This window comes from Pteropus vampyrus, unplaced genomic scaffold, assembly GCF_000151845.1.
Source record: "Pteropus vampyrus isolate Shadow unplaced genomic scaffold, Pvam_2.0 Scaffold171, whole genome shotgun sequence".
In the NCBI taxonomy this organism is placed as follows: domain Eukaryota; kingdom Metazoa; phylum Chordata; class Mammalia; order Chiroptera; family Pteropodidae; genus Pteropus; species Pteropus vampyrus.
The window spans coordinates 2,604,146-2,614,754 of NW_011888952.1; the positions used below are offsets into that span (position 1 = coordinate 2,604,146).

The following is a 10,609-nucleotide window of genomic DNA, read 5'->3' on the forward strand; positions in this document are numbered from 1 at the left end:
TGTTTATTTTGGATTCTGTTGCTTATGCTTTAAGTGTCATGTCTAAAAAATCATTGCTAAAACCAATGTCAAGGAACTTTTTTCCTAGATAGTCTTCTAGGGGAGTGTTATGATTTCAGGTCTTATATTTAAGTCTTTAATCCATTTTAAGTTACTTTTTGTGAATGGTGTAAGATAGAGGTCTGTTTTTTTATTTGTGAATACTCAATTTTCCTGGTACCATTTATTAAAGAGTCTGCCCTCCATTAAGTATTCTTGACTCCCTTCTCAAATATTAGTTGTCCATACATACTTGGGTTTAGTTCTGGGCTTTTGATTCTGTTCCATTGATCTATTTTCTTTTTTCCTGCCAGTACCATATTGCCTTGATTACAAGGTTTATAGTATAACCCAAATCAGGATGTGTGATATCTCCCGCTTTGCTCTTTCTCGTGACTGCTTTGGCCATTCAGAGTTTTTTGTGATTCCATATGGATTTTAGGATTATTCTTTCTACTTCTTTAAAATAAATGCCATTGGAATCTTGATAGAGATTGCATTGAATCTATAGATGGCTTTTGGTAGTATGGACATTTTAACAATATTCTTCCAACCCAGGAACATGAGCTACCTTTCCATTTTATTCATGTCATCTTCTATTCCTTTTGTCAGTGTCTCATAGTTTTCAGAGTAGAGATCTTTCACCTCCCTGGTTAAGTTTATTGGTTAAGTTTCTAATTTCTAAGTATTTTATTGTTTTTGATGCTGTTGTAAATGGTATGTTTTTTCTTTTCAGTTAATTTGTTGCTAGTGTGTAGAAATGAGACTGATTTGTATGTTAATTTTGTATCCTGCAACTTTACTGGATTCTGTAATTAGATGTTTTTTGGAAGAGTCTTGAGAATGTTCTGTATATAAAATCATATCTCTGCAAATAGAGACAATTCTACTTCTTACTTTCCAATTCTGATTGTCCCTCACCTCTTTTCTGAGGACTTTCAGTAATGTGTTGAGTAAGAGTGGGCACCCTTGTCTGGTTCTGATCTTAATGAAAAGCTTTTAACCTTTAACCAGTGAGTATGATGTTAGTGGTGGGCTTGTCATAAATAGCCTTTATTGTGTTGAGATACAGTCCTTCTATACCTAAGAGTTTTTATCATGAGCAGATGTTGAATTTTGTCAAATGTTTTTTTCTGCATCCGTTGAGATGATCATGTTTTCTTTTATTAATGTGATGTATCACATTGGTTTGTGTATGTTGAACCATCTTTGCTTCCCAAATACAGATCCTACTTGATCATGGTGAATGATCCTTATCATGGGCTGCTGATATTAGCTTGCTAGTATTTTATTGAGAATTTTTGCATCCTTACTAGCAGTTGGTTTATTCAGGCTTTTTATTTCTTATTGTCTTGGTGGTTTACATGTTTCTAAGAATTTACATTTCTTCAAGGTCGTCCAGTTTATTGATGTGTAGTTGTTCATACTGGCCTCTTATGGTTCTTTGTATTTATGTGGTATAAATGATAATGTCTTTTTTCACTTAAAATTTTGTTGATTCGAGTCCTCTCTTTTTTTCCTTGGTTTGTCTAGCTAAAGGTTTGTCAGTTTTGTTTTACCTTTTCAAAGAACCAGTCTAGTTTCGTTATTTTTTCTATTTCATCTGTGTCTGCTTTGATCTTTAATATTTCCTTCCTTCTGCTAACTTGGGGGTGTTTGTTCTTTTTCTTGTTCCTTAAGGTATATGTAGAATTATATTGTTTAGGATCTTTCTTTTTAATGTATTTATTGCTGTGAACATCCTTCATAAACAGCTTTTGCTGCATCCCATAACTGTTGTGTTTTCCTTTTTATTCGTCTCAAGGTACTTTATTTCTTCTCTTATTTTTTCTTTGAGCCATTGGTCATTTAGGAGAGTGTTGTTTAATTTCCATGTATTTGTGAATTTTTCAGTTTTCTTGTTACTGACTTCTAGTTTAATACCATTATAGTCAGAGAAGATAGTTCATATAATTTCAAATATAATTTTTTGAATTTGCTAAGACTTGTTTTGTTACCTAACATATAGTCTATCCTAAAAAAAAAAAGTTCTGTGTGTGCTTGAGAAGAATGTGTATTCTGCTATTGTCAGAATGCTTTGTATATGTCTTTTAGGTCCATTTGGTCTAGAATGTTGCTCAGGTCTGTTATTGTCTGTCTGGATGATCTGTCCATCGTTGAGAGTGTAGTAGTAAAGTACCCAACTATTATTGTATTGCTGTTTTTCCTTTTAGCTCTGTTATTTTTTGTTTTTCGTATTCAGGTGCTCCAGTGTAAGATGTATAAATATGTACAATTATTATATCCTCTTGATATATTGACCCCTTTATCATTATATAATTACTTTCTCTCATTTTTAATTTAAAATCTATTTATCTGATGTAAGTATAACTATTCCTGTCTTTTTTTTCCTTTTTTTGGTTACCATTGCTTGAAATATCTTTTTCCATCCCTTCACTCTCAGTCTCTGTGTATCTTTCAGGCTAAAGTGAGTCTCTTGTAGGCAGCACATCATTGGATCTTGTTTTTTTCTGCATTCAGCCATTTTATGTCTTTTGTTGGAGATTTTAATCCATTTACACTTAAAGTAATTATTGATAAGTAAGGACTTACGATTACCATTTTTTTATTTTCTGGTTGTTTGGTAGATCCATTATTCCTTGTTTTTGCTATCTTTATGTTTTTATCATGAAGCTTACATAAACATCTTAAAAATTATAACATACTGTTTTAAACTAATAACAATTTCAATAGCTTTATACTTTTACTTCTCACATTTTAGGTTATTAATGTTACTTAGAGTTTACATATTTTTAACATTGTGTAACTGATGATGTTATCTATTTCACTGTTTTTTTAACCTTTTAAACTAGTGTTGTAACTATGCCATATTACATAACCAATTTATACTATATATTTACCATTACCAGTAAGTTTTACACTGTCTTCTTATGTTTATGATATTAATTGGTGTCCTTTTATTTCTACTCATGGAACTCCTATTAGCATTTCTTGTAAGGCCCATCTAGTGGTGATAAATTCCCCCCAGGTTTTGGTTGTGGGGAAAGTCTGTCCTTCCTTCATTTCTGGAAGATAGCTTCACCAGTATTCTTGATTAACATTTTTTTTTTCTTTCAATATTTCAAATAAGTCATCCCATTCTCTTCTGGCCTGAAAAGTGTCTATTGAGAAATCTGCCAATAGTCTCACAGGGATTCCCTTGTGAAACTTCTGTCTTTTCTCTTTCTGCTTTTAAAATTTTTTCTTTTATTTTTGACAATTATGTGTCTCAGTATAACCCTATTAACGTTCAACCTATTTGTGATCCTTTGGGCCGCTGATCTGCATGTCTACTTTACCTGGGTTTGGGAAGTGTTCAGCAGTTTTTGCTTTAAATATACTTCATGTCCTTTTCTCATCTCTTTCTGGAATTCTCATAACATTAATACAGTAGTTTCTCCTTACCCACTGTTTCTGTTCCCATGGTTTGTTACCTGTGGTCAACCACATTCCAAAAATGTGAAAAATTCCAAAAATAAACATTTCATAAGTCTAAAATTGCACAGTCTGTGTAAGGTAATGAAATCTCACTCTATCCTGCCTAATATGACTTATCCCTTTGTCCAGCGTATCCACACTGTATATGCTACTCACTTTTTCGTCACTTAGTAGCCATCTCGTTTATCAGAGCAACTGTTGTTGAACAGTGTTTGTGTTCAAGTAACCCTTATTGTACTTAATGGCCCCAAAGCACAAAGTAGTGTTGCTGCAATTCAGATATGCCAAAGAAAAGCCATAATGCGCTTCCTTTAAGTGAAAAGGTGAGTACAATACAATAAGATATTTTGAGAAACTGTATTTACGTAACTTTTATTACAGTGTATTTTTATCATTGTTCTATTTTATTAGTTATTATTAATTTCTTACCATGTCTCATTTATAAATTAAACTTTATCATAGGTATGTATGTATAGGACAAAAAATAGTATATATGGGGTTCAGCACTGTCATGGTTTCAGGCATCCACTGAGGGTCTTGGAACATACTCCACAATTTTCATAGTCTTTCTATACTCTTGTTTATTCTCTTTTCTTGTTCCTCTAACTAGATAATTTCAAATGTCCTATCTTCCAGGCCACTGATTCTTCTACATTGTTATATCTGCTTTTGAATTCTTAAGCTCAGTGTTATTTTTCAACTCTAGGATTTGAATTTACTTTTTGATGGTGTCTATTACTTTGTCAAACTTCTTGTTTTCATGTAGTGTTTTTCTAATTTCATTTAGTTGTATGTTATAGTTCACCAAATTTAAGAGGATTATTCTGAATTCTTTATCTGATAATTCATAGATCTCTATTTCTTTAGAATCAATTACTAGAGCTTTACTAGTTTCCTTTGGTGGTCTCATATTTACCGGGTTTTTCATGATCCCTGCTATCTTATGTTGGTATCTACACACTGGAGTAAATGGTCTCTTCTTCCAGACTTTACAGATTCACTTTGGCAGAGACAGATCTTCACCAGCCAGCTCAGTTGAGGTTTCTGTATGTGTCTGCAGGTGATGTCCTTGGGCACGTGAGGCTTGGTGAGGCACTTGTTTGAGCTCAGGGAAGGTGGGGTGCCACTGGCTGAGAAGAGCTGGATAGGACTGCTGTCTTGGTTCCCTCCCCAAGTGAGTCTGTAGAATGGCCTTCTTTCACGATTGCCTGAATTTTCTGATCAGGCTTACTAGATAGTCGAGACTGGACCCTCTACTCCAGCAGTCCCCAATTTTTTTGGCACCAGGGACTGGTGCTTCTATGAGACTGCAGTGCCTGATGATCTAAGGCGGTGATGCTAGCACCAGGAAACAGTTACAAATACAGATGAAGCTTTGCACACTTGCTTGCTGCTCACCTCCTACTGTGCAGCCCAATTCCTAAAAGGCCACAGACTGGTACCAGTCTACGGCCTGGAGGTTGGGGACTCCTGCTCTACTCAGCAGTAGGTGGGGCTATAAGTTAGCTTCCCTGCCCTGGTGAGGCAATGGGACAGCAACCTAGACCTTGTCCGGGACTCCAATCAGGCAAGAATGTGTACTAAATATCTTGGTCAGGGGAAACCACTGGTTTTGCTCTACAGACAGGAAAAGCCATGGTCTGTGCTTTCTGTTCCAGTGCCACTATAAGCAGGGCTGTTGGATGGGATATGCATCTTCATGTGTGTTCTGGTTGGGTGGTCTGAAGGCTGTATTCAGCAATACGTGAGGCTACAAATTTTCTGTCCTGGGCTCAGCAGGAAAAGCAGCTCTAAAGCCACAAATGCTCTTGTTTGTGGCTTTGACGCAAGCTCATTTGTGCCCCAAGTTCCCTGGCCAGACAGGGCCACTGCCTTTGCTCCAGAAGCAATCAATCAGCTCTGCCCGCCCACCTTCCTCTCAGCTATAGAGTTGGTGGGACATGCGGGTTCTGGTTGTTCTTGCCAACCCTTCCTGCAGGAGCCACTCTGCAGCAGAAGGGGATATAAATCAGTTTTTATGATCCATGCACCAGAGTGGACAAAATTCCTCATTTGGAGACCTGAATTAGATCTGTACCCTTGACTTAATTCTACAGATGAGCAAAGCCACTGGTTAGAACTACTAGTTGGACTCCACAGGTAAGAACTAGGTCCGCTAAGTGTTGGGTTTTGGAAGCCCCTCCCCCTTTTCTGTCACAAATTCCCAGTGTTTGAGCCCCACAGGTACACCTGGTATCCCCATGTGGCAAAACCAGACTAGGGGCTCCTATAAAACGATGACCTACAATTCTAGGGGTGCTAGATGTCACCCCTGGGCTCTTTTTTTTCCCTCCAGAGGAACTGTAAGTTCAGCATGGTACTGTACCAGCCTAGGGGAAGAGTGGTGAAGTTAGCCATTCCTCTTATCCTTTTAATGCAATCTGTCCTGGTCTCTGGTGCAAGGATTACTTCAGCCTCTCTCCTGTGTTCTAGGTTTATCTCACTAGTGTCTTATCCATGAATAGTTTTTCTTTTTAGTAGGAGTAAAATTAGGAACTACCCATGTCACTGTCTTGGTGATGTCACTTTCCTTTTCTTAACTATATCAATTTTCTTCTGTTTTTTCTTCTTCTGTTTTGATGGGATTTCAGTCTGGGAACCAAGATAAGTGCTCTGTTTACCCACAAGGATATGAGCCATGGTTCTTGATGGGGATCGTGGCCCTCATTAGGGGACCCACTGAGATGAGAGCCGAGGGAAGGGGTGCTGACCTGTAATAGGCTGTGTGTGTGCTGGCTTGCAGGTTACCCTGTGGAAGGAGTCAGTCGACGGGCAGTGGGTTTGCATCAGTGATGTCAACAAGGGCCAGGGTTCCGTGTCCGCTTCAGTCACAGAGGGCCAGCAGAATGAGCAGTGACAAGACAGGCGGGGCCCAGCTCCCCATCTGCGGACTCCAGGACTGCCCCTTCCTGGGCCGACTGACCAAACAGCTGGTAGCAAGAGTCTTCAACTCCAAGATAACTTTCCCAGGAGTAGTTAAAACTGCAACCAGATTGATCATCTGCCTTGACATGATTTGATATGGTTTCAAATTCACTGTCTGGCTGAAAGCACTCAAGGAAAAAAACTACAAATGATCTTCAAATCTATTATTTTAAAATATTTTTGGCCATTTTTATGTACTTTTTGGGTTCAGGCATTTTGGGGGGGTATTGTTTCCAACATAATTAAACATTGTTTATAATTCGCCCTAATTAGCCTCCCTAAAAAAATTCATTTTGACTCTTTTTGGTCACTGTACTAGAACATTAACCTGTTGGCCTGGCAAAACCCCACGTACAAAGCTGGTCTGTCATTGTGTAAGCATCCTTGTGATAGTTTATACAGAAGATACTGTACAAAACACTGTAAAAGGAGTGTTAGACCTGGTCTTCAGTTACAGAAACTGTAACCTTGGCTCTGCTACTTAGCCTGAGAACACATCCTCTTCTGTAGAAATAAAGTCTGCGCTACAGAATGGTCACAAGACTCAAATGAGCTGATGCATATGGGTGACCAATCAAGTGCAGGGTGGTATTAACCAAATAGCAATACTAGAGACTGGCCAGAAAAGAGGATGATTCATTTTGTTTACTGACCCTGTCAGTGATCAGAGGGGCTTGTGATGGAGGGGTCCTAAAAGACCCTGAACCAGGTATCACCTCTCAGCAGAGATTCTGAGACTCTCACCTAAATCAGCAGTCACAACGATAACTACCATTTACTAAGACCTGCTGTGAGCTGGCACTACACACATTAAGCAGCACAACAAACCTGTAGTTATATGTCCCCAGTTTACTGAAGAACTGGCACAGAAGGTGAGAGTCCTGCCCAGGGTTGTCCACACTGTCAGATGAGATAAAGCTGGTATGTGAGTCTTGATCCATCTCAACTCCAAAGTTAGAACTCTCGACGTAGAATCAGGGAGTATAGAGGCTCCTCAGCTGTCATCTAGGGGTAGTGATCACACCAGACTTTTATATGCATATACTTAAATAAAAAAATCAAGCCACTCACCCTCAGGAGGCTATGTACACAGTAAGTGTGGACTCCTATTCCCCCTGCTCCTTGTCCTTTGTTTCTGAGCAGCAAAACCCATTTTGAAATCTTAGATCATAAGACAAACTGGGAAAAGGTAGAATTATTTTGGTTGAAGGGAAGATAGGCCATGCCCCAGCCCACTCGGCCTCCCCAAGTCATTCTGCAAAATCCAAGCCCTTGGAGAATATGAAAACTGCTATTTTCTTCTGCTGTTCACAAAAGAAAGGCCCAACAAGCACCTGTGCTTACATTTCTCAGTGGATGTAGACCATACTGTTCTAGTTAGCTCTGCATACATGTCTGCCTTCCCTAATTAGCTCTGTGCACCCCAAGGGCAGTCCTGGTCTTCCTGATGGTACCTGCTACTGTCAAATGAATGAGAAGAGACGAGTCCTATGTCATACACTGGGTTGGTAATAGGTTAGTGGGCTCCTGGCCATATACTTGATTTGTAGCTTATATCACCAAGGATCAGTTAAGATAATCTGGAGTTAAATAAAATTACCACCAGAACAGTTGATGCTTAGAGTGGTAGTAACACATTAGCCATTTCTGAGGTCAGGAAAATCCCCAAAATTTGTTACTACAAAATAGGCTAAGTGGAAATACTATGTCAATATTACAGGGCAGTTGCCACCCCAAGATGAGATGACTGTAATGGTAATTTAAAAGAGACAAAGTTCTGGTTAGGGCAGGATGGCAGTGGCTACCACAATAATTTTTATTCCTTTCACAAAAACAAAGCAACTAGCATAGCAAAAGAAACCCCCAGATAACATTAAGGTGGTCCCTCTAACCACTGAACATGAAGTAGTAGGGCCACACAATTCAGAGCCATTACACTAGTTTGCGACAGGCATAGGGAAAAACAAGGGGTAGTTTTTATGATCTTTTGAACCAGATAACCGAAGAATTACCATCAAATACTCAATTCTAAAAAAAACTCAGCAAGCCAATGAGAGCAGCTGTCAAAACTAGAAGTTTTACAGGCTTTCATTTATACATGAGTTCAGAAAGACTACAGGGAAGATTTCTACTTCTTCGCTTGAAGGATTAATAACTATGAGTTTTCCTCATACTGTAAACAAGTAGAAAACCACACAAAATACATGAAACGGCTGCTTTCAGACATAGGACAACAGGAAGTATTTGGAAGAAGGGAAATAAGAGGAGCACCACAATCGCCTCGGCTTACTGCCTAGAGGCAGTTTCCAGGCCAAAGCGCAGGGAGACAGAATGCAGTAGTCTCACTGAGTTGCAGAGACAGATCAGAGCTCAGGAAGGCTAAACTAGAACTTAGGGGTAGAGTACTAGAGAAGAGGGAGCTGCTCAGAGAGATCTGCAAAAAGGTCTCAGAGTCTGACCAAGTACTAACCTGCATATATGAAGGGTGAAACTCTTCATGACCGGAGAGCAATAGACCAAACAATTCCTGGAAATTCACAGAGGAGTGGGAATAGTTCATTTTCCCAGAAACTAGAGTGCAACAACTTCCATCAACGGCATCGAGTAGAGTCCCAAGAAAGATCATGCCTTAATCTTAAATTAAGTCTAGAGAAAAGGCTGCTCCAGATCTTAAAAGGATCTAACCAAATCAAAGTCCAACACTCTAAAGGAATAACAAAATTTACTTGACAACTTAAAATTCACAGTATTGAAGCCAATCCAAAATCACTGGTATACAAAGAAGCAGGAAAATATTACCCGTAGCCAGGAGAGAAAAAACAGACCCAGAAATGAGACCATGGAATTAGCAGATAAGGACCTTAAAAAATATCTATTATAAAAATGTTCAAGAACATAAAATGAACATGAGAAAAATGGGAGATAAAAGTTGCAAATGGAATTTCTAGAAATGAAAATTTCAATATCTGAAATGAAAATTAACTGGATGGGAGTAAAAACAAATTAGACACTACAGTGAGCAAGATCATTAAGTCTGAGGACAGCAAAATAAACTACACAAACGGACATAGAAAGGGACTAAAAAAAAAAAAAACAAGCAATTGTGACCTGTGGGACAATATTAAATAACCTAAAATATATATAAATTGGAGTCCCCAGGAGGAACAAAAGAGGGTAGGGAGACAAAAAATATTTGATGAAACAGCAGCCAAAATTTTTCCAAATTGGATTAAAACTGTACTACAGACCCAAGAAAATTAGAGAACCACAGCAGAAGAAACACTTACACACACACACATCCATAATAAAATTGCTGAAAATTTTTAAATCATACAAGCAGCCAAAAAAAGACATATTACATACAGAGGAACAAATACAGTCGACCTTCCATATCCATGGCTTTTGCATCTGTGGATTCAACCAATTGCAGACCAAAATATTCAGGAAAAAAGTTCCAGAAAGTTCCAAAAGGCAAAACTTGAATCTGCCACCCACTGAACAGTATGCTGAATCCACACAAATGAAGTGATGTGTAGGCATATCCTACTGGAGCCTATATGCTAATATAGGTTATATATAAATACTATACTATGTTATCTAAGGGGCCTGGCCATTTGCAGATTTTGATTATCCACAGGGGGTCCTGGTACCAGTCCCCCACAGATACTGAGAGACAACTGTATAACAGTGTCGGTCAAATCATAAATTATGCAAACCATAAGAAAATTAACATCTTTGAAGCGCTGAAAGGAAAAACCATCAGCCTATAATTATATACCTAGTGAAAATATATTTTTAAAATAAAGGTTAAGAGTGACAGTAGCAGCAGCAGCAGCAGGGCAGAATGAGACAGCCCCTTTGTATCTCCTTGTAAATTTACAACTAGTCAAACTTCTGTAACCTAACAAAGGTTCCACTGCTCAACATACTAGGATTCCTGAGAGATCCATACATCAATGAATCTGAAGCTGGGTGTATTGGAACATGTAGGGGAAGGAGGAGAGGAGGAAAAATAGGGACAGTGCCTGCAGATGCAGTTCCCTAGCTGCCATGGCTGAGTGCTCAGCCCCAGTGAATGCTGTAGCAATGGAGGAGTTGGGGTGTGGCTCCCACACCACAGCTGGTAGAG

The 10,609-nt window shown here is 38.6% G+C and overlaps 1 protein-coding gene and 1 long non-coding RNA gene across 4 annotated transcripts in view; one reads left to right on the forward strand and one right to left on the reverse strand.

Moving 5' to 3' along the window:
* SEC13 (SEC13 homolog, nuclear pore and COPII coat complex component) overlaps positions 1-6,749 on the forward strand; it is a 45,392-nt gene extending 38,643 nt beyond the window's left edge. For 2 of the 3 annotated variants that reach the window (XM_023536847.1, XM_023536849.1), the window contains one exon: positions 6,276-6,749. In XM_023536847.1, the coding sequence (XP_023392615.1) occupies positions 6,276-6,575 (300 nt within the window). In that variant the 3' untranslated portion in view covers positions 6,576-6,749. The remainder of the gene's footprint in view (positions 1-6,275) is intronic. The other variant, XM_023536848.1, reaches the window with a different exon arrangement.
* A 409-nt stretch (positions 6,750-7,158) lies between these two features.
* Positions 7,159-10,609, reverse strand: part of LOC111745971 — a 16,230-nt gene continuing 12,779 nt past the window's right edge. Inside the window, exon 3 of the long non-coding RNA XR_002782858.1 lies at positions 7,159-7,265. This is a non-coding gene — a long non-coding RNA (uncharacterized LOC111745971). The remainder of the gene's footprint in view (positions 7,266-10,609) is intronic.